General features: G+C 44.2%; 2 protein-coding genes across 4 annotated transcripts; one reads left to right on the forward strand and one right to left on the reverse strand.

Annotated features, from left to right (window-relative positions):
- Nucleotides 1–3,174: 3,174 nt before the first annotated feature.
- cep164 (centrosomal protein 164) lies at nt 3,175–17,055 on the forward strand. 2 transcript variants are annotated; one of them, XM_076144100.1, is made up of 28 exons: nt 3,175–3,309; nt 3,979–4,062; nt 4,206–4,317; nt 5,238–5,466; nt 5,595–5,759; nt 6,042–6,155; nt 6,241–6,321; nt 7,998–8,102; nt 8,401–9,522; nt 10,157–10,210; nt 10,339–10,472; nt 11,091–11,597; nt 11,863–11,994; nt 12,197–12,392; nt 12,552–12,626; nt 12,731–12,853; nt 13,046–13,189; nt 13,503–13,586; nt 13,670–13,738; nt 13,831–14,090; nt 14,245–14,421; nt 14,528–14,708; nt 14,797–14,904; nt 14,990–15,092; nt 15,187–15,585; nt 15,726–15,798; nt 16,040–16,150; nt 16,271–17,055. In XM_076144100.1, the coding sequence occupies exons 2-28, from the start codon at nt 3,984–3,986 to the stop codon at nt 16,365–16,367; spliced, it is 5,034 nt and encodes a 1,677-aa protein (XP_076000215.1). In that variant the 5' UTR covers nt 3,175–3,309; nt 3,979–3,983; the 3' UTR covers nt 16,368–17,055. The 2 variants fall into 2 exon arrangements, with proteins under 2 accessions (XP_076000215.1, XP_076000224.1); XM_076144109.1 differs by lacking the exon at nt 8,401–9,522.
- Nucleotides 17,056–17,142: 87 nt separating this feature from the next.
- sidt2 (SID1 transmembrane family, member 2) lies at nt 17,143–27,390 on the reverse strand. Of its 2 annotated transcripts, XM_076144120.1 has the most exons (26): nt 26,611–27,390; nt 26,372–26,493; nt 24,786–24,950; nt 24,626–24,671; nt 23,834–23,935; nt 23,536–23,619; nt 23,180–23,345; nt 22,974–23,067; nt 22,818–22,876; nt 22,588–22,614; nt 22,109–22,147; nt 21,929–22,006; nt 21,238–21,353; nt 21,058–21,131; nt 20,592–20,658; nt 20,430–20,503; nt 20,217–20,340; nt 19,984–20,101; nt 19,710–19,846; nt 19,433–19,541; nt 19,091–19,167; nt 18,882–18,928; nt 18,674–18,779; nt 18,342–18,452; nt 18,121–18,234; nt 17,143–17,933 (listed from the first exon to the last, which is right to left on the reverse strand). In XM_076144120.1, exons 1-26 carry the CDS (start codon nt 26,839–26,841, stop codon nt 17,871–17,873), a joined length of 2,550 nt encoding a protein of 849 aa, XP_076000235.1. In that variant the 5' UTR covers nt 26,842–27,390; the 3' UTR covers nt 17,143–17,870. The 2 variants fall into 2 exon arrangements, with proteins under 2 accessions (XP_076000235.1, XP_076000244.1); XM_076144129.1 differs by lacking the exon at nt 22,588–22,614.
- Between the last annotated feature and the right edge of the window lie 122 nt (nt 27,391–27,512).

A 27,512-nucleotide genomic window follows, 5' to 3' on the forward strand; every position in this document is an offset into this window, starting at 1 on the left:
AGTCAGACTAGACAAAGGAATCCTTTAGCAGCACAGTGCTAATGCTGCCCCCCGCTGAGAGAGAGCCAGAAAGTACTATTTGCATCATTTCATTTAACTACAAAGCACTTTATTGCCCCTCACCTTCCCCTTTGCAAAACGGCTGTGACTTCAGTATCTACTCCAAGATCAACATTAGCCTAAATCAGAAAGGCTGCTTAGGCTTAATTTGATAATAAAACTTGATCAAGCATATCTTTTCCTGTTCCATCATCCTACAGAGCAAAATTTATTCAATTTTAGTAGAGCTCCTCAACCCTCTGGGCTTAAGGACTTAATTTACCGGTAATCGTTGGCCAAGAAAAAGAAGAAGAATTAATGGATCACCAGAATGCTCCTCTTTGTAGAAATGAACATTTCCCCCTGCATAAGAACAGAAAATTGAGAGACAACTGCTGGCAATAGGGCATGCATCCATGCAATTACGTGCAAGAAGAAGAGAAACAGGGTAGGTAGACAAGGAAGAAATGGATGGAACTGATAATTGATTTCACATATTTTTGTTGTGTTCATACCCCACGTGGGGTGCGCAAAAAGAGGCAATAGGGGGGGGGGGGGGGGGGGGGTCACTAAATGACACAGAATAGAGTGTGTCACGAATTGTAAAATTGTCAATGCCATGAGAGGAATATGAGGTTACAAATTTACTTAACGTGATGTAGTGGACACTTTGATCTATTAAATATAGAGTTGGCGTAGACGATGAAACGTGGAAACTCTTCAGCCAAACGTGATTAAACAAGGTCGCATGGAGATCTGAACTCTGACCACTGGAGTCAGAGTCCAAAGTGCTAACAAGTACATCAAACATTAATAAAACTCGAATGCCAATCGGAGTAAAGTGAACTATTGCAAACGCACTATTACGTCAAATTAATGACGATAAGAGGAGTGTTCGACATACGACTTCGGTGTCGTCAACATCTGGGCACCGTTTAAGAAGTTTAATATGTGACACTCAGGGCTTCTCTCGCTCATAAATCATGCGCTTTAACAGCGTGCCCATTATTGACATGACCACTCTGCCCCCTGTTGGCAAATCTAGAGCACTGCGACCCGTTCACATGCTTCCTTTGAGAGGCGATTGGTTGTAGGTACGCCGTGACACCACTTGATAGCGCTCGGTATTTTTTTTTAATGATATGCAGCAGGCTGAACTTATTTGGCTTTCACATAAAATAAACCAAGAGTTAATTTGCAGAACTGGTTCTAAAATAAAGTTTTAAATTGATCATAACCAGGAAAGCACACAAAAGAAATTAAAGTTTTTACAATCTTATTTTATTTAAATTTTTTTCAAACAAATTTACTCTTCAAAATGATGCTAGAAATTCCTTGATTTGCTTGAAATGTCAATTATTTTGTTTGTAGTTACTGATGCAGTGGGGTTTTGAAATGAATCTTTAGTGTAATCTTGGGTTGCGATGATGTGAAGATGAAGGAAGGAAGGATCTCCGCTGACACTGTCTTTGCTTGTATAATAGGGTTTTATTATACAAAGTACAGCATCATAACAAGCACCATGGAACGCTTGTGAGAGACTCTGCAGCCAGAATGAGTCGCTCCCGAACTCTGACTTTCAGACGTATTTATACAGTTAATTGTCACTCAAGAAAAGACCCGTTCAGTGGATATTGACAAACCACCTGGGACCCCTGTAAACACTACATGACCATATTGGGTAATAGTTCACTTTATAACGGCCATAAACTGTCATCTATATGTCAGCTGTTTAAGCCCAAGGTTTAAACTGTTGACCTTCTGTGCAATTTACATTCCTTGTCCAGTTTAGACTAGCTTGAGGTCCACTTTTCCTTTGTCCATTGTCAGCTGTAAGGCCTTCCCTAGTAGAATGAATATATGTTCTTATTGAGATGCTAGATCACAGCAAAATATACCACAGAGCAAACACCAAAATTATATTAAAAACAAAAGTTATATATAGAAAGGAATTCAATTTAAAAAAAAAAGTAGGACTTTTTTTGGGAAAGCACCCGATTTAAATTAACCTTCTAACCATCTCATTTAACTTTTCCTACAAATGTGAAGATAAAACTGGGCAATTTAGAATGCCTTTGAGTTTAGTCCTTTTGTTGGACGTTGGACATCTTAACAAGACATCTTCATTTACTTTGGAAGATCCTCTCACACTGGCGGGAGTGGAGGGGGGTGGAAGGCGTTGGAAGCCCCCTTTCCACTGGCCTGCAATTTATTCAGCAATTGGGTGAGTGAGACAAACTGAAAAGATTAGAAAGGACTGCATATCTCTCAAACTCTTTGTTTTCTTTTCAATACTCTGTGCTCCATGGAGAGAACTGAAACTGAAACTGTGCGTCACACACACACACACACACACACACACACACACACACACACACACACACACACAACATCCTTTCTGCAGTTTTAAGAGTAGGTATAAATGATGATTAATTGCCTCAATCTTTAACAAAGGGGTTATGTTTTCTTACTAACTTTGCCAAAATGCTTCGTATGTAACTGGGTATGATGTCATAAAAGTGTAATTATTATTATCTTTTTAATATGTATTAAAACAGCATGTGCTGGCAGCCATTTGTTGGTAATGAGTGGCATTAGTGTGGATGAGTGGTCGGCACCATTTGGCACACAGAACTGCTTTGGTTTAAAGTATACTTGTGAAAGCAATAAAGTTCAACCATTCATTCTTTATTATACCACAATAAACTTACATTCCCCACAGTTTTAAGGGATTGGGAGCCAAAATTCTCTACTGACTTTACTTCACCTACTGTCACTGTTTAAAAATTGCTGCGTTCAAGCTCCTGGGACCATCTATATAGAAATAAAGCTTCACATAATAAGAATTCTTAGCTAACAGCACTTGATGCGGTTGTATGCCATTAAAAAAAATACAAATGAAAGCACCATGTCTTTATGGTACTTATCTTCATATTTTCGTCATTGTGCCTCTTAATCTAAAGCCATTCTTTGATATTTACAACACTACAAAAGTCACTAGTCAATCACAAAGTTCCATTTTGCTCTGAAATCGGATCAAAAATGATGCTTGAATTCGGACGCTCCTGAACGCCGCATGTACATTCTCACCAATCAGAGTGCGATATGAACCAACGTTCCATCGTCAACAGGAAGTGGAGGAAGCGTCCTTAGAGATGTTTAGAGCAGCGTATCTTTGTCCCGCTATGTACATAATGTCGCTATTAACTCACTGAAAACTGGTCGCTACTGCTGCAGATGCTAGTAAGGCAACAATCAAAGCAGCTTAAGGTAAACTAATTCAAAGCTACAAGCTATTTTGCCAAATAATTAGCTGAGGTGAGCTAACGATAGAAGGCGAGCGTTGGGTAGCTGTGCGGCTATGCGTTAATATAAGCTTTTAATTAGCCTTAAATGTTTTCACGTCGATAATTATTATTCTTTGAAGTGTAATTTACTATCAATAAAAATGTCTGGTTTCTTACGGGGCTTCAATGTGATTTCCAATCAACTTATTTTCTTTGAAGACGTTTAAAATCCATTTACATTGAAGGGGGCGGTTGTTAATCTTATTAGTTGAGCAGGTTGACAAGCTAAATCTTCGGGTGTTTCAGCTAACAGCTTCTGCTACGCGATCGACGAGAATGATAACTTTCCTTTACATGATTTTGAAAAACTAATTTAAAATCTCGCACGGTAACAACAGTGATGTCATCAAAACGGCCAAAGTAACATTATTGACGTCACGCTAATACATTACTACATTATGCATTTTAGACTAATATGAATGAAATGAAATCATCATCTTTACCAATATTAAATCGTTTTTTTTTATAAAATTATTGTTCATCATCTAGTTCATATATGGCTCTCACAGCTGTCCACACATTTAAAGCTATATTTCCCCTCCTTTTGTCAGTCATGATTGAACTGTTTGACATTTCTTAATTGCCTCGGCAGTAACCATGAGTGCGGCTGCTCTCATCGGAGACCAGTTGATCCTTCAAGAAGACTATGATGAGAACTATACACCCTCTGAACAAGGTAAACAGTGTTATGAATGAAAGTTTCCAAGAAGCTGCATGATGTATGGACTGCAGTATTCAGTACCACTATTCCAATACATAAACACATATTCTAAGGTGTTGTATAGACATATAACTCTCCCATTCTCTGTCTTTAATCAGAGATCCACGAGTATGCAAGAGAAATTGGCATTGATCCCAACAGTGAGCCGAATCTCCTGTGGTTGGCAAGGGAGGGTATCGTCGCCCCTCTGCCACCTGAGTGGAAGCCTTGGTAAGGAAGTTCAGAGGTCAGGGACTTGGACCACAAGCTCTATGGTCACCGACAGACCAACAGCAAGAGTAGAGAACGCTCTGATCTGCTGTAGTTGTCATAAATATCCGATGATTGTGAAACTGCATATTGAATAGGACCCATGGATTAACAGAGTTTGATGTCAAGGACTTTATTTTCATGATTCAAATGCTCTTGTAAATACTAAAACACATCTACTAGTTAAGTCCTGTAGGAAAGAGTCAAACGGTTCTGTGTCTGCTGTCTCAGTAGGATTGTTTGAAGAGTGCGTGCTTGACACTTTTGTTAGGTTAGGGTCTGTTTTGGACACCTGAGGCCGGTGCTATGTAGCAACCGGCACTTATCAATGTCTCCAGGGAAACGTCAACTGCAGTGTCATGGTGCCTGTGTTAGTTCATGTGTAGATAGATATTTGAAGAGAACTGTTTCTGTGAAAATACTCTAACTGGGAATTAATTTAACAACAAAATTATATGAAAGGGAAAAAAGAAGAATGAATACAATTTGTGTAAGATTTTTAATACAAAACCAGAATGACCAAACCAGCATGCTTTAACTGCTTTAAATGCTGAGCCTATAACTCAAAATCAATAATACTGTCGCCTTAGCATACAGAGAATGACCTCAAACCTCATTCAGCCCCTGTTTACTGAGAGGATGAGAATGAATTGATGACGGAAAAGGCAAAACAAAGAATATAGGCTAGGATAAATCTGTATTTCTGTTCAATTACATATCAGTGTGTCTTTGGAAGGGAAGATGTCAAGATGTCATGTCATTGTAAAGGAAGGACTAAAACTATAATTGTTACACTACATTGATACACCAGTCTTTAGTTGAAGGTGCTGAAGTGACCTCTCACCTTCTCGCTCTCTCTCTCCCCCCCCCTCCCCCTGCAGCCAAGACGTGACAGGGGACATCTACTACTTCAACTTCTCTACCGGCCAGTCCACGTGGGATCACCCCTGCGACGAGCACTACCGCCGACTTGTGTCCCAGGAGCGTGAGCGTGCCCAGGTTTCTGCCACGACAGGAGGCCCAGGGGTGAAGAAGGAAAAGGAAAGGAAGAAGAAAGAAAAGAAGGAGAAGAAGGAAAAAAAGAAGAAGGAAATCCTCAAGACTTCTGTTGTGAGTGGATATATGAATGTGTTATGTTTCCACATTTTTAATCTTGGATTCGGTTGCTACGTCCCTGGATACTGTTTTACCTTACCCAGTGTATGTTTATCTATAGTGCCTGTGTTTTTGCACTTTAGGGGCTGACTTCTTCTTTAGGACCCCTGTCATCCCCTCTAGGTGTATTGGCTCCGCTTAGAGGTCTGGATGCCCCTGGCCCAGGCCCACTCCCTGGATCTGCTCCTCCTCTCCGAGGGTCCCTTGGCAGCTCTGGGGGGCTGGAACCCCTCAAGACTTCCCTTGGAGTAAGACCAAAGCACTACTCTAGCAACTAGTGTATTTGGGAGAGTTGCACACAGTATGGATATGGATTATAGAAATGAGAGGGATTTGCATAACTCACAAGGAATGTGGCCCAGTCCAATGCAATCAGACGTACATATGCTTTATATAACAACCAGGAAAGCACATTAAACCTTATCATCTCCAGCAACAGTATTGGACAACCTGCACTGCCAAGTCCTCAAAGAAATATACTAGACTATCATATAAGACATACAAATGATGATGAAAATATTCTCTGTCAGGGTCTTCGAGGCAGTGGAGCATCTAGTGTTTTGGGCAGCAGGCAGGAGGAGAGGGTGTCGCTTTTCCTGCCCGGCTTTGACGACGACAATGACAGCGATGACTCAGAGAAGGAGGTACAGTGCGACAACAAATAATGGCAAATACAACAGTATGGTTCTGCATCTGTCCCTGTCAAACCTGACTGACCATGTATTTTAGCCAAGTCCTCGTGGATCAACGAGACTGTTGAAGAACCTCCATCTGGACCTGGATTCCCACGGGGGAGGCCTACAGTATGAGGTAGACACAACAGTTTGTTTTCTTGTAATAGTGATAATCTGTTTTACAATTAGAGAGTGTTGTAAAGTTATATCTGTACTGTAAGTGATAGTTTTACCTGTTTGCTTGGTGCTCCTCCTGTACCAGCTGTGATTTGCTTTTATTTTTTATTTATTTTTGTATATTTTTATTGAAGCAAGTATTTGACATGACAGTGCGTGTACAGTTATGGGACATTTTGGACATTGTTTTTAAAACAGAAAGAGAGGGAAACAGAGACAAAAGGAAAGGAGGCTGTACAATTATAATTATTATTCTATCACTTTTACCGAAGAGAGGCAGGGAACCAGAGGGAAAGAGAGAATGGAGATCTTAGACCCTGAGGTAAAATAGGCAATATGAAGTTCAAGAAGATTGAAACAGAAACAGCAGGAAGCCACGGACGCCGAAGGTTGCGAGAATATGGCACAGTAGTGTGGACACCTAGTCCAGGATGGCATTAGTGATGTTGATGCGATGATCTCATAGGTACAGTTTTTACAGGATGATGTCAAACAGCAGTGTAGGCCACTACAGATTGCATCATAGGCTGTGGTGGAGAAAAGAAGACAAAAAGAAAGAACAAAAAACTAAGAGAAGGAATCCCACCCAAAATACCCAATTCAAACCCACATTCACATAACCCCGTCCTGATTCGCCCGGGATATAAAAAAATTAAAAATTCCGGTTTTCAGTTATTGGTCTGGCATAGCCTGTAGATCTGTGAAGTAAGAAGGAAATGGTTGTCATCTCTGATAGAACTTATCAGTGTGACCCTCATAGTGTACTTGATTTCCTCGAGTTTTAAGAAAAAACATTATATCCCTCAGCCATTGTGAAATAGAGGGAGGGGTGAGGGATTTCCCATGCAGAAGCAAGCGGCGTCTAGCAAGCAGAGCGGTGAAAATGACTAATTCCTTTTGCGGGATGTTAAATTGGCGCAAGTCAGATGGGGTACAGATGATGGCAATATGAGGAGAGGGTTGAACCTGCATTCCCAATATGGTAGACAATGTGTTGAAGTAACCGGACCAGTAATTGGTAACAGAAAAAACATGTGGCTTAGGTTACAGGATTTGAACATCTATTGCATTTGTCCTCTACTTCTGTGTACATTTCGGCCGATCTAGATTTAGAAAAATTGACCCCTGTGTACGACCTTAAACTGGATGAGAGCGAGACGAGCACAGGACGAGACAGTATGTAGATTGCGTATGACTTCGTCCCACCAGTCTATGTCTAGTTGGAGTTCGAGCTCAGCATCCCAGGCGGCCCCTGTTTTGGGAATTAGATAGGTCCCTGAGGTCCAGAATGCGGCAATAGATCTCAATGGTCCCTCGTAGTGGTGTCTTGATTTACTTTTGTGGTAATAATGGTCCCTAGATGGTTACCATAACTTAACCAAGGAGGAATTTTTCCCAGGTTGGTGACTACTAACATGTAATGTAAAAATTATATTTACCACCAATGGTTTTAGGTTTACATAAATATAATATGACTATGTAATTTTGTTCTTTCTTTTTGTGTGTGTGTGTGTGTGTGTGTGTGTGTGTGTGTGTGTGTGTGTGTGTGTGTGTGTGTGTGTGTGTGTGTGTGTGTGTGTGTGTGTGTGTGTGTGTGTGTTTGTGTGTGTGTTTGTGTGTTTGTGCACCCTGTAGGACAGTGAAGCTAGTGGTGGAGCTCCGGCTGAGGAGAGGACTGAGCCAGAGTTGCAGGACTTGGCCCTTTCTGGTGACCACAGCCCTGAACCACCATCCCAACAGGTATACTAAGTCACACACACGCACACGCACACATGCATATTGTATATGTATTTCACCTGTGTCAAATTGTCTCAATGTTGATTATGTTCCTTGCCTAACATGACTAATTTTTGGCCTTGCATTCAGTTGGTTTTGCATGCAGTTGAATCAAGATCTTCCCCTGCCCTTTCATCTCTTTGTCAACCTCCTTCCCTCACCTGCCCTCCCCCTTCCTTTCTCTACCATGTGTCTCTGCACGCCTCCGTTTTTACCTCTGTTTGGGATGGATGGACTGTTCCGCTTATTCCTCTTCACCTAGGACTCTTTGAGGGGCCGCCACCGCCGCCTTTCTCCTCAGGCAGGCAACAGAAACTGTGGCAGCGAGGAAGGAGTAGGTCCCATCGCCCCCCAACCCCCTTCTACTGAATTCCCTGGACACAGAGTAGAGGGGGAGTTGGATAAGGTGGAGGAGGAGGAGTTAGGAGAAGTGGAAGATGAACGAGGGAAGGAGAAGGGGAAAGAAGGTGTAGAAAACGAAGAGGCAGAAGACGAGGAAGCAGTTGAGAAATACAGAGAAGGTGTAGAGGGAGAGGAGGAAGAGGAAGAACAGGAAGCTGAAGTTGTGGAAGACTGTAGGAAAGAGGAGGAGAAGGAAGAGAGTGACAGTGTAGAGGAGGAATGCAAAGAAAAAGGGGATGGAGTGACAGAAAACATGACGCTGAGTAAAGAAAAGCAAGAGAGTGATGAGTCAGAGGAGAGCAAAGAAGGTGGGGAAGATGATAGTGATAAAGAAGAGAGGTATGTTAACAAGCAGGGCGATCAAACCAAAGACAGAGGAGAAGAGTGGCAGAGTGATGAGGCTGTGGAGAACAGGTTTACAGAAGAGAAAGACGAGGTCAGTGAAGAGATACATGAGTCAGGAGAGGAACTTGAGGAATTCAGTAATGAAGATGTGAAACAAAAATTAAAAAGTGAGAAAGATGAAAGACGTGAAGAACACGAGAGTGAGGCAGAACAGGAAAAGATAGAGGTGCAGGAGAGCATAATTAAAGAAAGAGGGCAGGACAAGGTAGAGGAAGAGCAAGAGAATGAAAGTGAGGAGGATGTTGAGAGTGAGGGGCCTTTGGAGAGATGCTCCTTGAGCCAGAGGCAACTGACGGAGAGTGATGAGGAGGTGTTGGAGAGATGTGTATGGAGTGAAGAAGGCGAAACGAAGGGAGAGCGAATGGAAGCAAAGCAAGACACACATGCCCAAAATCCCCAAGCAGCATCAGGGAGAGAAGAGGAAGGTGAGGTTGTTGAGACAGAAACGGCTCCCCTCCAGTCGGCCAAGCCGGGCCCAACGACGATGCAGAGTGACCTAAAGAGACTTGAACAAAAGCAGGAAACAGTTGGTAGCGAGATGAGGAGCGTGACCAAAAATTCCTCCCTTCCTGCAGAGGTAGGGTCCGGTGTTGCCTTTGTGCGTGCTTGTATTCCCGCCACTGCTACTCCGCCCTACCCTGCCAAAACACTCTGCTGCACCTCTGCAAGCATGTATGTGCACGCAGCTGCCAAATATCTAAATCCTCTGCCTTAGGGGCTGTCTCATTCCTCATGATGGTTAGATAACATCATGTCCCACATTACTCTCAATCAGGCAAAGCTCAATCCAAATGTCTGGGCCAATCTGTCAGCGTATTTCAGCCCCTGAGGATTGGATTAGAGAGAATTCTGGCTCTGTCGCCAACCCTTTCTTAGTGCAGGGTCATGTTAGTCTATTGGCTCATAGTTTGAAAGTTGATTTAGGCCAATAGCTATTAGACGACAGAGGTTCTCTCCTCCAGTTACCCCCCCCTTCCATTTCCCCTTTCTGCTTGCTTTGATTACAAATTGCTTTCCTCACTGCCAAATTGTACTGTCTGCCAATGCACTAGTCTTTGTTGTGTTTTGTATGCGAGACCTGCCTTAATACTGAGCCTGTCTGTGTCTCTTAAACTTGAAGGCAGCAAGCTTATGTGTGTTTTGTGTGTGTGGGTTTGTGTACATCCAAGCAGAACTATTACCTTTGAATGAGTATCTGTGGGTTATTGCAGGAATCTGAAGCCAGTGAGCATATGGATGAGCGTTCATCTTCCATGGATGTCAAGGTATAATGACATCACTTATATACAGTGTACACAAATGTATACAAAACGCAAAGTTAACAGCTATATTGATTTAATCATTCATTCATTAAGTTGCTATTTGCCAACCTGTTTTTTATTCCACCTTGTAGCTGTCGGAGAAGGTGTTTGACATTAACGACCTGTCTGGTGCTGTTAGTCCACTGGAGAAAAACAACAAAGAGGAAATGATAGAAGAAGAGGATGAAGAGAGGGCAAGGACAAAGAGGCCTAAAGCTGTCGAGAGGTTGGTTACGTCTGTGCTTAGTCTCGTAGACGCAGTACGTTTATAATAAAAAGCCCTTTTTTATTTAAAGCCTCTCAGCTAAAATGTTTATTATTCACGTTATCTATTTTTATAATATTCACTGGGGCTAATTCATTGGTCAGTCTATAGACCAATAGTCCAACATAGACCAACAACATCACCTACATACTGTATAGGAAATGAAGACATCCTGTAAATACTCAATTTTTTACATTCTTAGGGTTAGCTATAACTAACAACTATATGGATTACAGAAGATAGCATTTTGGTTTTGTATCACTAAGTGACCAATCACATCCTTCCTATCAGAATAAGGAATGGAAAGAAATCTTGCATCCTGGCACTTGAAGGTTGCAAGCAAGAGACACAGCTCCATTCGAATGCTGGCATCATCACATCAAAACGTTCTGTTTAAATAACTTGATTAATCAACTGAGATCCTTTTTCACTGGTCATAGTTTTAAACATCACTCCGAATTAACACAGCAGAAAATTACCATTAGATGGAAACAGCGGTTATGTGATCACGTTTGCCCTTTCACGACACGTTAACTCTAAATTAACTGAATTAACCCTTAGTCTTTCTTGTCTCTCCAGGCATATACAGGCAAGAAACGACATACCTCCAGCTCCAAAAGTTGAACGCCTTGTCCTTCACCAGTCCTCGCATTCCCTCTCCAGCCCCTCTCACTCAGAGAGAGAAGTTGGGGTCTCTCCAAATCTTAAGGGCCTCAGTTCCTCTCTGGCTCTACAGAGGCCTGTGACTTCAAGAGGCCGGCTGGGCCAAACCTCCAACACCCAACTTGAAGAATCCAAAACCCCTATACAAGATCAGCGAAGACCTCTAGAAAAGACGCCAAGCTGGAGAACCCAGAGAGAAGGGGAGACAGAGGAGGAGCAGAGAGAGAAGGAGGAGGAGAGAGGGGAGAGAAAGAAGCAGAAGGAGGTAGAGAGGGAAAGGAGAGAGGCTGGAGAAGAGGAAGAGGAAAGGGAGCATGTGACGAGAGAGAAGGAGAAGCGGTTGCGTCTCCTCCGCGATGAGCTGAGGAGAGAAGAGGAGGGGGAGGAGAGGAAGCTCAAGGAGGAGAGTGAGGAGAGAGTCAGGTAGGGGATGTAGAGCTCAACGGTGAAAATGAGAAATAAATCCTGAGGACTTTCACTGCCTTGCTCGAGGCTTTAACAACATCTTATCAAGGCACATAACACACACTTTCGTCTATCCGTTCCTGTTATACATTTTCATTGAATTTGAACATTGATTTGCCTATGAAGCCATTTTCTTGTATCCTATTATTAATGTCCTGTGCCACCTGTTCCCTATGCAGACGTAAAGAATTGACTAAAATGTTTTTTGTTTACTCCTCTTCAGGGCTCTAGAGCAGCGTCTTCAGTCTAAGAGGAGAGACGAGGAAGCCAGGCTGAATGAGGAGTCTGACAGGAGGCTGGAGGAACTTAGAGAATCCTCACGGAGGGAACGAGAGAGCCAGCAGCACAAGCTCAGGTCAGACACAAATAAACACACATACACAAACACTACACATTAAGTTGTGTAGCCTCTCAGTCCCTCCCTGTCCCTCACACAACACCCCACTCTGAACTGTTAACTACACCCCTTCACAACATGCAAATGAATTCAGTTTGCATTCAATCCATACATTGTTACAGTCCTATAGTAAACATCTGGGATTGTGTCGTGTTCTCAGAGATGAAGCCGAAGCCGGTCTGAGGGAGCTGCGTGTCACTCTAGAGGAGGAAAGGGAAGCAGAGCAAGGCAGGCTGGAGAACCAGAGGAGGCAAGACATAGAGCGTCTGAAGGCCGAGTCGGAAGAGAAGCTGCAAGAAGAGAGGAAGAAACTCTTGGAGGAAAGGGAGGAAGAACTGAACTCTCTGAAACAGGAGGTGACTGGAGATGTTTCTGGAAATGATGCAGATATTTTTGTTTATTTCAGTTTCATGGACTATGGGGCCACTGGACTTGAGGGAGCCTTATCAATGTAAATGTAGCTACACAAATGTAGCTTGTTTGTATCTTTCCGACTGTATTTTGTCTGTTTGAAGGTTAAAAGCACAGAAAGGAGAAGAGAGTTATTGAGTCCACGACCTGAACAGCAACTGGTGGAGTATCATCGAGAGGTTGGACGACTCACTCACACGTGCATGTGTATTCCAACACTATTGATTTGATACCACCTGATATGGAACAGACTTTGTGCTATAATCTGTCCTCTACTGTCTAGCTGGGTGATGTCCTTCAGGAAGTGCGGGAGGAAGTGCAGCGCGACCATGACAGGAAATTGGAGCAGCTGAGGGAGAACCACAGGAGAGAGCTAAACAGCATCAGGGAGAAATACCAAGATGAGGTCAGAGAGTATGCACATTTACATAACACTAATATAACACATCCATGTAAGCAGCAAATGCTTAAATGTTTGCGCAATATTTCTTTTACAAGGATACCTGAGGTGATATTGAACAGGCTCAAGAATTGTATCTCTCAAGAATTACTATAAAATACATGTCTACATTTGTGTGTGTGTGTGTGTGTTTTGCAGGAGACTGTCCAAAGAGACCGCTTGCTGACTTCTCTACAGGAGGACAGAGAGCGTCTTCAGGCATCAAATCAGGACCAACTGGAGACACTCCACTTGCAGCTTGATGCGCAGATTCAAAGGACACAGCTAAACTACACACGCAAGGTGAGAAGGAACAAACACACATGTCCTGAGCAGTGCTATCCTTTCTGTGATATATTCTATGTCTCTTGCCTGTTTGTAATGTAACTTATAAAGACTTAAACCATACTTTGCACTGCATAACAAACAGTAAACATTATTTCCAGTATACAGAGTGAAGTCAGATTTTGCTATGAGATCTTTCTTTTCATTCTTTCAAAACGTGCAGCATTCTTCTGGCCCAGTTGTCCATGATACAATGCACATAACTGCATCGCTCCCGCTCGTTCCCTTTTTTTCCTGTCTACCTCTAATGTCTCTTCACTTTGTCCATCAGGAGTCAGAGCTGCAGGACTCGGCAGATAAGCTGGAGCTCAGGGCCAAAGAGCTGAAGAGCCAGGAGGCCATGCTGATGACCAAGGTCTTCTATCACATTCTACATAATCATCTAATACATCAATGATATTACCTCAACTGCAAGAACTCATGTTGTCACTGTTTCAGGCAGCAAATCTGAAGAGGAGGAGGAAGAAGCTTGGGGAGGAAGAGGGGGAGGTGGACAGGCAAATAGAGGTAGAAAATCTCACTTTTACTTTATAGAAATGATTGTATCCCACTTGTCCTTTCTTTTACTTCCTTCTTCCTTCCTGTGTTTGTGAGTCCAGGCCTTGCCACAGCTGATCCAGGAGAGAGACCAGCTGAGGGACGAGGTGGGGAGGCTGAGACAGGACAAAGACAGAGCCAGGGAACTCGCCCAGAGAGCAAAAGAGGAGAGGAGCGAGGCCAAGCAGGAGATGGACAGGCTGAGGGAGGAGAGAGACAAAGCCAGGGAAGAGAGCAGGCGAGCGAAGAAGGACAAGGAACGGCTGGAGAGCAAGGTGGCACTGCTGCAGGAGAGATGCGACTGTCTCAGCCGCCGCGTCAGGTAAAGGACTCCTACACAGGAATTCCATGCGTCTCCAAATGTCTCTTAAAGTTATGCTACTCCCACACAGTCAACATCATGGTTCTAATTGTTATAGTAGAACAAAGTCCAACATGTAACTTCAAATGTGTTATTTATGCATCTGTTTTTGTAGTGAGCTGGAGAGAAACAATGGTACTTCTCCCAGACCAGAGCCGAAACAGCAGAAAAAGAAGGCCGAGACAGAGGCAACAGCACCCCCTAGTGACAGGAGAGACTCATCACTACGTGTAGACGACTTGGAAGACCTTCCTCTCTCCCCTGTGCCTGATAGCCACAGCAGCGTGGATGAGTAATTACACATTTTGTACCGTCTAAGGAATTTCTAGATACATAATTTGAGTAGCGATAAGTAGAGAAAGTCACTGCCAGTCTGTTAAAGATTCTTTTGTATTCAGCTATAGGAGGTACATCTCCTCACATGGCTTGTCCATCCAGAAGACCAAGCAGTTCCTGGAGGGTGAGAGTAGCCGGCTGATGGAAAGACAGGCAGCTCTGCAGGCGGCCCAATCTCACTCCTCACTGGACCCCAGCAGGGAAGAAGAGGTAGCTCAGGAGATGATGAGGAACCTCCAACAGGTAGGGTTGACAGTGAGCCACCATCTCTTCAATAAATCTCTCCATTCTCCTCCACATCTCTTTATCTTCTGTCCCTCCGAACTCTCAGGAGGCCATAAATGTGGCAGAGCTGCAGCTGACCTTTCAGAGAGGGAGCACTCTCCTGCGGAGGAAAGAAGAGCAACTCCAGCAGCTGGAGAGCAGGATGGCTGAGGAGGTCGGTGGAAAACATTTATAATATAAGATAAAGGTTAGTTAGCAATATAACTTCATGTGCTCTGTGCTTTGCTGCTCGTCTCCAGCCTCTGTTTGAAGGAGTGTCTCAGCTGGCAGGAGAGAGGAGGGTGACATTCGACGTGACTGAGTCAGACCTCAGCAGTACTGTGGACCCTCAGGACGGGACAGGTGAGTTGCTGTCTGTCAACCCAACCCGTCCTCTTCCTCTCTTTCACTACTACCCCATCTCTTAACGCTGTTTTCTTTGTTCCTCTTTCCTCAGGAGGTCACCCTACCGTTCCAGCTAAAGTCCAAGAGTTAGCAGAGTCCCTGCAGCAGATCTCAGGGCAGCTTCACACTGTACTCGGTGCATTGGGTTCTCTCGCTCAGGGCCAGAGCACCACATCCTACCCAGCTTTCCATCTGCCTCTGTCTCAGCCTCATTCCAATCCACTGACCCCTGGCCCCACCTTCTCCACGGCCTCCTCAGTACCCATGATGCCCCAGAGTCTGGGCCCCACTTCTTTAGCCACACCTTCACCACTGAGGCTGTCGGAACCATTGTGGGCTTGGGCGCCTCAAGGCAGCGCTGCAGCTCCTCCTCTGTTCTCCACGCCTATGTCCAGTGGTGTAAGGGCCTCCGAGGAACTCATCAATAGCCGCTGGAACCAGATCTTCCCTGGTATGCCAACAGCCATATCAGCCTGCTTGTGCAATTGAAATATTAAATACGCTTAATACTCAAACTAATGGTTACTAAAAATGGGAAAGAGGTTTGGAACCATTGTTGTTTTGATGATGTTCTGTTGCTCTGTTCTCAAGGGGCCAGTATGGAGCCAGGAGCTTCAAGCACAATGAGGACCACCTCGGCTTACTCAGCATACACTCCTGTTAGGTAACCACTGATATGACATGACAGTTGCGACAATTTAACTGTTAGGAGAGCTTTCACGTGTAGCTTCACTGACTGTGTGTGTGTGTGTGTGTGTGTGTGTGTGTGTGTGTGTGTGTGTGTGTGTGTGTGTGTGTGTGTGTGTGTGTGTGTGTGTGTGTGTGTGTGTGTGTGTGTGTGTGTGTGTGTGTGTGTGTGTGTGTGTGTGTGTGTGTGTGTGTGTGTGTGTGCGTGTGTGCGTCAGGGAGAATAGCAGAACCCTGCAGAAGTCAGTGGAGATGGACGGACAAAGGCTGCAGGGGCTGATCGACGGCAACAAGAAGTGGCTGGAGATGCGGAGAAAAGACAGCAGCATGTATCCTTCTTCTAATCCATATTTCTCATTTACACACCAACACACACAGCTATTTATACTCTTTTGCACATATATACAACACACACTATCTGTTGTTGTCTTTAACTGTGCTTTACACAGACCTCTGTTCACACGTTATCGGGCTCCGTCGGCCAAAAGTGGACTCGTTCAGCTCGGCATGGATGATAACAACCAGATCAGAGTCTATCATTACTGAGACATCGCACGCCACACAGCCATGTTGTACTGTTGCTCTTCTGAGGACTTTGGAATGGAAAATGCCAGATAGTGTTGTACCGTTTACACACAGGGCCTCATGTGAGAGTCCTGTGCTCTTTTTTATACACTCTTTTTCTAAATCTTAAGATTGCCTGGTTGAGTCCCGCCTCCTTTGTTGTGATTGGAGGAGGGGGGGTGACGCAAATCAGGGAGCAACATTTCAGGACGGGGGCTGAGGATGGACTGTGACCTCATCTTTCAAGAAAATATTTTAAATAGCACTTCATTGTCTTGTGTAGTTTACAGCTCAAAGCCACACGATCAACTTGGGCCTAATAATGGCCACATTTGTAACCTACTTTAATGTTGTATGGGAGGTGGTCGCCTCCTACTGGATGTGATAAGAGATTCTTTTTAGGTACTTACGGATCAGTTTATTCCCAATCCAGTTTACATTGTCTTGCTGAGGTGTGTAAAATCATGGCTGTTCACTTGCCTCATCATTTTATGTTTTTAGACACACACACGCACACACACAAATTATGTGCTGGGGCACTGAAAGCCATGTCAGCTGTTTGACATCACTTATCTGCCTTCATAGTCACACCTATCAGTCCAATAACGATACTTAACTGTCGTGACTTTGGTATCCAGAGAAATGTTTGTACTGTATGTGTAAAAAAAAAGATTCTGTATTTTTCTATTAAATATTTTTATTAAATATAATATCTTGTGTTTCATTGCTGTGATCTCTGCAAACACTTCAGACCAGATATCTGAAAAGACCTTTATTCAGTAACTGCTCCTTTTTAATGTTTGACATTAAATTCACTTTTCCATTCATTACAGTGCAAAAATACTTTCGCAGTCAAGACATGAGGGCAGTGGAGATGTAGAATACAATCATCATCATCAGCAATATTCTCCAATGAGGAGGACTAGCAGGTGGATCTGACCAGATTACAGCATGTGACTAACATGAAGAACATCAAAGGCCACCGACAAACTGGACAGAAATCAACATTCTCACATTCATGTCTGAAAACACGCTCGCACACACCTGTACAAACACTTGCTCGCGCGCACACACACACATACAGCATATAAACAGTAATTTTAAGAACGTATTGTTGACTTGTTGGTAAAATGTAATGCATACGGTATAAAATGATTTGATTCAGACTTGTTTTTTTTAGCAAGTGTACATTGTTGTCTTCAGCTTCAGCAATAAGTAAACATCAATTACAACAGTTATATCAACGACGGCAGCGATAGGACCAAACAGTTCAGCTCAACTCTTCATTGGCACTACAGTGTCCATATAGGCACGGGAGGGAGGCCCTGTCCTCGCTGTCTGATTGGCTGTGAGAGGCTGAGACGTGCCCGCCGTACAGATGCAGCCTGTCAAATAGGCTGCTGGCTGTGCTTTATAACAACATGAAAAGAGAGAACGGGTGATAAGGCAGAGAGGAAGAGCTGAGCTCGTCACAGTAGATCTGATCTAGAAGACGAAGATCTTATCTCTCTGGATGTTGTCGACGTCATCGTCCATGGTCAGGAGGACCTAAATGAAGAAAGGAGTCAGGGGGCGAGTGATTAATGCCCAAGGAGAGGTGGAAGGTCACGTTGTTACATCAGTGCAATGACTATTTACTGCCTTTATCTCAAAGCAGCAGGTCTACAAGTATTGCTCAGATGACTAACTGAACATGTGTTGAGTGTTGCTTAATTGCTGAAATAAATGTGCATACCAAGAAGGATCCAAACATGGCGATGGAGGAGAGAAAGTGCCAAATGTCGTGGTCGTCAAAGAAAGACAGGAGGATACAATCCCTGTTGTGTTCTCGAGACTCTGCTGGAGTTTTCTGTGTCGGGTGAGAGACGGCAATCAGATCCTCATAGACGCACATCGCAGATAAATGATGTGCCACCTTGTCTAGTGACAAAGTGTGTGATTGTGTGTGTCACTGACCTGCCAGGTGCTGAGGCCTTGGAAGAAGAAATACAATGCAAAGCCCCAGACCACAGCCGTGAAGAGAATACACACCAGGGGAACGTATTGGATCCGCTCACCGCTCCGCAGCTATAAACACACACACACACACACACACACACACACACACACACACACACACACACACACACACACACACACACACACACACACACACACACACACACACACACACACACACACACACACACACACACACACACACACACACACACACACGCTCATATATCCTCCAAATGTGTGTTTTTTTTTTAAATCTGAATCAAACGCACAGATGCACACCAACACACCTTCATAATGATGTAGAAGGCAAAGTAGAGGAGCAGGTTACAGATGGCGATAGCCAGGAGGTAGGAGGCAAAGTCATTCGGTCTCACGATGAGCCCATAGGCGGCGCTGCAGAGAGGGACGACAAGAAAGACATCAATGCCATCATCCTTCAGGCCTTTACGTCACAATCGAGCAACAAATCTACTTCAACAAAAGCACTTTACTTACAGAGACCAGTTGACTATGTTCCCCATTACAAGCAGAACCATACGGTCCTAACAATCAGAGGGCAAAGATGACATGAATGCATGAATATCCCTGTCTGATCCAAAATCTACAGAAATACTTCTATGGATAAGAATACATAGATCTTGGGCAGGAATAGATATTACTTTAGAACAAGCTGCGTTATATTACTCATATTACTCAGTACTTACAATGTACAAAGGGCCGCTGCACTGTCTAATGCTGTCTGTGTAGACGATGTTAACCATCCTGCGCAGAACCCCGGAGTCTGAGACACAAGATGTGAAGGTGACGTTTGGAGAAATACAAGAGCGGCAATAAGGAAAACATTGAGCACTGAACTATGGAAGAGCGTTGTAAAAACACATTAATCGAGGGCTTAGGGAAAAGCTGTAAACATAAGTAATTCTATTCCACCTCTCCAAATTGCAGTTAAATTGCATTTCTACATGAATACTCAAAAGATTACCTTTAACAGAAAAGATTGTAAAGAAAAGATTTCATGCACACACACAGGGGAAACGCGATCTTACCAAGCCTCCATCGGCCCATGTAGTAGAGCTGAGTGCTGAGGAGAAGAGTGGCCAGTATGTGGATCACTGAGAATCCGATCCAAAACACTGAGTTGCCTCTACCGAATACCTGCAAACAAATATGAACAAACGCCACGGGTAGTAAAAATTACAAATAAACATTGTAGCGCTGCCTCACAATAGCATGTTTATTTTGAGACTTTGATGCTCTACTGTGTGCTTTCCGTGTGTGTGTGTGTGTGTGTGTGTGTGTGAGTGAGTGAGTGTGTGTGCTTACCACTCCCAGCACAGAGAAGAATATGACAGCAGCCAGGCAGGCGTAGGCAGTGTAAGCACTTGCGTTGATGTCAGGGTGTCTCTTCTGATAGAGCTTCAGCATGCACAGCCCTGCTATCATGTACATGAAGGAGGTGTCTGCAAGAAAACAAACACATCTCATTGTAAACCATAAAGAAAAGACGCTATTCACTGTTATATTTGTTAGTCTGGATAGTTTCGCTTTACACAGGTTGAGAAACAGAGGTGGTGGTGTGAATACAAAGCAGTCCTACCAAACTGGAAGTTGGTGTAGTTGGGACAGACGTGGTAGCAGGCACTGAGTAAACCCTCCATCATCAGGGCCGTTCCCATGGCATAGAACAGACCAAAGTGCTTAGGGATACCACACTCCTGAGGGGAGAGGGAGGGGGAGAGGGAGAGGAGAGGAGAGAGAGAGCGAGAGATAAACATGGGGGGGGACAACAAAGGCAGAATTGATTGCTTGAAGTCTATAAATTATTCTCACCAGTGCGCCGACGTCGTTGCGAAAGAGGGCTCGGTTGTGGACGATGTCTCTCCTGAGGACAATGAGGAGGAAGAGGAATCCCAGCATCACGTAACCAAGGTTACTGAGGATGTTGTTGAATGCACTGCGCAGGAGACAGGTGGTCAGACATTTCAGAGAGGAAGGGCACGTGACCAAACTGTTCAAGTGTGTTCAAACATTGTGAGCACGCACCTTAGGGCTCCAAGAGGATGGGCACACAGGAAGTTGTAGTAGCAGATGTCCTGGTTTCCTGTGACGTTGACAACCTGAGGAGGAAAAACAGACCTTGAGCGCTTTTTTAGAACCACGTAAACACAAAAACACTGAATGATTTTGGATTTCTCCCCAGCGTACCGTCTGATAGGTGATGACCAGCTGGATGACCGGCAGGGCGTAGAACACGGCAATGGTGGCAATGTTCCTGAGGAGAGGATGATTGTTCCATTATTCTTAGTTATGAGGACATTTTCGTCAGTAGAATGCTTTGGTTCATTATGTCACAGCCCTTTCTCTTTCTCTTTATTGTTAATTTATTAATTATTCAAACCTTTTATTAGAATGAATATTACTCTAGCCAATGGCATAGTTGCAGAAAGTATAAAGGGTCGGCCATGATCACAGCTTTCCTCTGTGCGTCTGCAGTTTATTTATGAGTTTAACCGAGCTGCGCCTTCTTACATGCCATCCTTAAGACACAATGGCATCAACTGTGAATATATTTGTGGGGATTTGATCTAAAATGCGATAAGAAATCTATGCTCTTGGTGTTTTTGTAGCCGAGTCAACTGAGTATGTGTAACTCCCCCGTCTGCGTCCTCACCAGAAGTAGATTTGGTACTTCTTGCTGAGAACCCTCTTGTCCTTGCGAGCCAGATCAGATACGCATAGAAATTTCTGCAATAAGGAAAAGACACCGTTATAGCAGCATATGTACGTATTCAAATCCTGACTGTGAACCAAAGAGAGAGAGACAGAGAGTGGTGAGACAGGTGAGACTTACCTTGGTGCGTACGATGTTTTTATCCGAGTTGATGTCGTCCAGTGTGTCGTAGTCGTCCTCCTCTACGGAGCTCAGAGACTCCTGCCTGCTCCGTCCAGCGCTGTCCGGTGAGCGCTCTGATGGAGTAAGAACACACATGCTTCAGTCCGATGAAAGGATTATCAAAGCCCTTTAAAAGGTATGATTCCATTTAAGAGAATTTCTTCAAGGATGCACAAGAGTTTAAACTAATCAAAGCAATTAACATCCATGATTTTCCCCCCCAAAAAAATTCACAATGCGAATGATTATTGGTGCTTACACACAGCACAGTATCCTTTTGTCATCTATTTTGAAGTAATCATACAAGGAATCTGGCTTTGCGCTGTTACACACACACTCTTTAATTGTTTTTGATTGATGCGGTGCTGATTGGATTGGTGCAAAAGAACTGATTCGGCTGATTCTAAGACACGTGTCACCGATGCGGACGGCTATGTGGTGAGGGTGATTGAGGATTGGTCGACGTTTGAAAGGTTCGAGTCCTGACAAACAAAAAAAACAAAGAGAGAACCAGTGAGGGAGCAGAGCTACGGATGTGAAGCATACGCCAAGTGATGAAGGGGTGATGAAGGGCTGATGAAGGGCCAGAACCAATGTGTGTGTGTGTGTGTGTGTGTGTGTGTGTGTGTGTGCCTGTGTGTGTCCATACCCATGTATCCATAGTTGTTGTCGGTTGATGTGGCACTGTCGGTGACGGCCTCTGAACTTAGCGTGCTGCCATTATCAGCTGAGGAGCAAAGAGATGGTGAGACAGATGTAAGGTTGATCTAAAGTCAATCTGAACTCACTTCCGTGTTGGGAGAACCTGACATGAATGACCTTAACTCACCAAAGGAGCCATATTCATACGGCGAGGCTGGAGTCTTGCCTGTGGACACACAATTAAAAAAATCCAAATCCATTTTCTTATACAGACACAAACACAAGCACAAGCAACACCTGTTAGTATCTGCATTCTGCCCGCTATAAAGCCAAAATGCCATATTAGTATAAGTGTATTGATAGTATAAGTATGTTGTAGCTAACTAGTTACTAGTTAGTTATTTCTTGCTCAGATGTATTTGTGTGTATTTTAAGTCCCCAGCATCTTGTATGTCTCTGTACTTCCACCAAACAAGGCATACAAGCAAACCACAAACATGCAAACACAAGAATACAACGCGGCCCACGTCTCTAGGTGGGGCGGTCTAGGGCGCATAACCATGTTTATATGGCAAGTGAGTCATATGTGGCACAGCATCTGCAGACCAGCAACAGCAACACCACACACAGCATGTAGACAACAACAGTAACTGTGACGTTATATACCATCTCCACTCTTCCCAAGGAGAGAGGCTGTACCACAGATTGGCATGGAGGGGGGAACAGAGAGAGTAAAGGACAGATTCAATTGAAGCAGAACTTAAAAGCTCGACATAAAAACCTTGCTGCGCAATTTGTTGACAAAATTTGCCACCAAAGCTGAATGTAGTTGTAGTGTGGAGTCGTCTTTACAGCAACAAATATATAAATGGTTCGTTCCATGCATGTCAAGTTACCCGTCTCTGCAGGCGACGTGTCAGCAGGAATCTGAAACACCTCTCTCCTAGTCTTCATCCTGTTGGAACGACAACCGCACGTCTGCTGTCATGACATTTGTGAATGTGTACCATATTGCTTCTTCCTTATAGGTATGAGCCATTAACTGATCTTACCGCTTGTTCTCCAGGCAGGCCATCAGCAAAGTGAGCAGGTAGAGGGAGAGGAAGATACCAAAACAGAACACCATGCCCATCACGTACACCTCCGCTGTGGAGTGTGGGGACAGATTTTCCACATTACTTTTTTACCTGTCGACAATTTCAAAATGTTGACAGGTGAATTGCGTTTCTCACCGCCACGGCGCAGAAACGTGACTTACTGTTGATGGCGGGAGAGACGATCACATCGATGTTTTTGCTACGGTTGCCAGCGTGGATGAGTTCATCCGGGTGGAGAGGGTAGAAGCGCAGGGGACCCCCGCACGCTTCGTCCTCCGTTTTCACCACCACCACCACATAGAAACTGTTGCTAGGAAAGTCCTTTCTCTGCACAGAATGGTAGAGAGTTAAGAGGATTCGTTCAATGGTCTGACCGAAGAATGGCCAAATGATGATGATTCAGTATGTGTGGCGATGCTGCGAGCTGCTAGCGTCCCCACAAATACTCCATAACAACTTGCAGTGTTTTCCTGCACAAAGGGAACGGCATTGTGTTCTACATTGTGTGCGACTCTACCTGCACAGTGATGGCACCTTTTTTGGTCATCGTCTGGTACATCCCAATGAAGGCCACGTTGTTATCAAGGTCGTACACGGGGCACTGAAATGGAAGAGAGGAGAAGAAGGGAACAAGAAAAGATTGGAGGGCAGAGAGAAAAGAGTCTTTTCAGAACATCAGTATATTGATATCCAGGGATATCAACACGATACCCTCATGTGGCTACAGGGTGATACTGCAAGCTGGCAAGTAGGCCATAGGCCACCTCAGGACAGCAACGGTATCGTTTGAGGGGAAGGAGAGAAGGATGCCGTACCTGGATGTCCTGGATGGACATGACGGAGCAGGGGAAGTTCATGTCCGAATTCACCTTAACCACCACAGTGTCTACCCCCTCTGGGAAGACATACTTGAAGTACTGAGAGAAAAGGGCAAGAGAACGAGAAAGAGAACAAGATGGAATGCGGTTGGTCAACTTTGACTAGGATGCAAATGACACAAAGTCACTGTGGCTCAACAGGTCCCTGTCCTCATTCCCTTCCTTATGTAAGAAGGACACATTGGAACTAAGGTTGATCAAAGAGACATAAAGTTTTGTGTCACTAGTGAAAGTTTTGGCATGCGTCCACAGCACAGCCCGATACGTGACTCAACACAACAAAGACTTTTACATGTGCCAGGCCAGAGCACATATCTTCTTCTTTTTTTACCAACCACAACCAGATACAGCGGGTCACGTCATACAAAATTGAAGTACCCTTTAAAGCAAAACAACATTTGAAATGTCACTTCCGCTGTAGTCACAGAGTAGTCAAGTCACCCTGCCAGAGCTGCTTTGATGGCTTTTGGTGCCTTGATGTGGATGAAGACGTGGACTTAAGACTGGCTAGGTGCAGGACCAGGACTCTTGTCTGAAAGGACCTACGTGGAATTATCCTCTCTTGTGTTGTGTGGAAGAGCAGAACTAGCATACTTTCATAGGAATTGTGCAAAATCAGAATTTCCTCATTCTCATTTCCACTTTCTCATATTCCAACATTCTTCTAGGCTCTTCTACATCTGTCCAGCTGCAACCCCACCACATCACATGATTTCTTGATGTGTTTACCTGAGGTTGGGACGGTGACGCGATGAAGCTGAACTTCTTATCTGTCCTGCAATCAACGGAAAGATGACAAATTACTCACAGGAGACAATCGTGGAGTCAAAAAAAGACAGCTTGTTACTCTAACAATTCAGAACGTAAGTACACATGAAACAGCACTCACTGCAGGGTGAAGCTGTCCACACGGCTGACCCTGAGCTGGTAATTTGTGCCTGTGCTGGACAGGGTGGACACATCCAGGAAGAAGTACTCGGTCTCCGAGGCGGCCAAGGTCGGAGGCTGGCACAATGTCCGTCCCACATGGTTATAAGGATATTTCCTCTGATATCTTGGGTGGGAGGAGGGAGGAGGGGGGGGGGAGAGCAGAAATAGAAGAGGCAAGTGATTGAGAGACAACGTTTGTAAATGTAAAAGCAAGTACTGAATAATGATTGCTTCGAGAAAGGGAAAGCACAGTTCTAATAAAGTCGGAACAAATATCAATAGAAGCGTTACTAACTGCTAAGTGAACAGGAATCAAGCCTTTAATTCAATGGCCCAAGACCAGATGGGAATGTCTTGTTTTTAACTCTGCTTTGAACTTTGAAGTACAGTCAAAGCGTGTGCTCCTCAGATATGTGATAAAAGAGAGAACACTCAAGGGGGAAGTGAAAGTCTAAGGTCTATTACTGATATGCAGAAGTGGACCGGCCCACGAGACACACACACCCACACACACACACACGTCCGGCTACAGCAGGACCGTTACAGAGTTATGTCAAGAGTGTCGGACAGACAGGTGACTTCACAGATGGGCTGTTAGCCAGTGGCTGATTATTCGCTGGACTTCCAAACAGTTTGAAAGCCTGTGGTTGTTAACTACACTATGTCTCTTTAATACGATCTTAGCTGTAGTTGCCTCCAGCAGTTGAAAGATCGTATCGATAGGCACAATAAGCAAATCATTATACTCAGTCCATCTTCAATAGAAATACAACAACAACAACTGCTGTTCAATAGAGAAACATTCTTTAAGTGCCACAGCTCTTTGTTATTAGCCAAACAAGGAGTACTGGTTTCAGACGCCAAATCAACTCCACCCACCACATCTACAAAACATTTGAAACCGATCACAACTGCTGTAGCTTGTTCACATCACCTTCCTCTCCAAGGCTATTACAACAGATAAGACTCGTGACATTTTTACGAGCAGCACAAACAGCCCGACATTCCCAAGAAGAAATACCGATTCATCACTAATATGTGCAGTGAGTGTGACAGGGACATAAAGCTGTATTTGACAGACATAAGTCTATTCTGTGTTCTGGCAGAGCTCATTGGGAAACTTCTAGTCTATAACACATTATCCGACATATAAAATAGACGAGAAAGTTGACTTTTCAACCCCTTGAATTCCACATTTCAATTTCACAACATTCTCTCACTATGGTGCAAGAGTGGTCGCTGGGTATCTGGGGTTAATGTCTGCCTCCTTTACAACTTAAAGCGCCGTAACGGTTGAGATTGTAACTAAATTTGAATACATGCATTCAAATATTATCCTAGGCTAAACAAATTAGAAATAAATTTAGATCAATGTACGTCCACAACAGGAATCCAAACGCTGAGGGACTTTGAGGAAGCTGAACGGTTGACATGTTAAGAATGGGGGTTAGATTGGTACTCCATAGAACAAAATGCTTTTCCATTTAAGTTGATTTTGGGAGGACGGAGCAGATCATCCTGTCGACGTGAAGCCCAACTACTCACAGTCCTCTCAGGATGAGCGGGACCTGGAAAGACAGCACGGCTTGCTTCTGTCGGATCACAAAGAGGATAGGACTCTCCAAGCCCTGTGACATCACATCCACAGAAACATGTACACCCTCCGTCTGAGGCCCAAATAAAGGAAAAAGACCGAGATCATCAGGTTTTTTCATAAGCGGACTGATCATTTCAGTACGTTAAAGACTATGGAATATGTCTCAGCTGCAAACAGGTGAACTCACCTTATTCCTGGAGACGGTGTGATTGAAAGCATAGATGGTCTGGTTGTCGCTGGTAACCGTGTCATTGTAGGTGACATCGAACTCTGCATCTTTCTGGACCACATTCTTAGTCTGACCCACCGCGCCACCAAACTGGGTCACACACAACCACAGCACAGCAGCAAATCCTGGTCGGATCCAACAACGCGCAAGTCCCTTATGTCGGGATTTCCAGCAACTTATCAAACCCATTTTATGTCTGTCAACGTCATAGACTAATACGATTAATGACCAACACCCTCCATTCAATAGCAGGCACGCAGCTAACAGGCAGGCTAGCTGCTCCCCAACAATTACTTACAACAGCAACAGCTTACTGACAAGCTACATATGTTGACATCACTCAATGTCTTGTCCCGCGTCGTGTTGACATACCAAACCGGAATCTTCTAGCTCTGAGAGTTTCGACGCAAGCGGACACGCAATCCTTCTTCCTGGTCAATAAAAAAAATCAAATGACATAAACCCACACAGCCTGCTAACTAGCTGCTAACGTAGCATCGTCAACTCAAACGCTGCTCCATGTTTTGTTTTTTTAAATCGAAGTCCGGTTCGTATCACGGGGTTCGTGTCGAAATGGAGGTTGCTGTAACTCTTATTTCGGCTCTGTTCGGTGCGAGCGGCTGTCACGGCGTGAAGACGCGGCGCAGGGGCATTGTACAGTGTTTCCTCTGTGCTAAGATGTGTTTATTATGAGCTGAAATCTGTGCCATTAGCGCCCCCTCCACTCTCATACAGTAAACAAACCCGAGAACGGCGTGATGACGTCATGACACGATGACGTAATGACGTTGGATTCACGTACGTGCACAAATGAAGAAGCAATTCAAGGCACAAAAGATACAAATTATTAAGCATAAATG

Source organism: Genypterus blacodes, unplaced genomic scaffold, assembly GCF_046128005.1.
Source record: "Genypterus blacodes isolate CSIRO-AG114 ecotype Tasmania unplaced genomic scaffold, CSIRO-AGI_Gbla_v1 ptg000003l_1, whole genome shotgun sequence".
Lineage (NCBI taxonomy): Eukaryota > Metazoa > Chordata > Actinopteri > Ophidiiformes > Ophidiidae > Genypterus > Genypterus blacodes.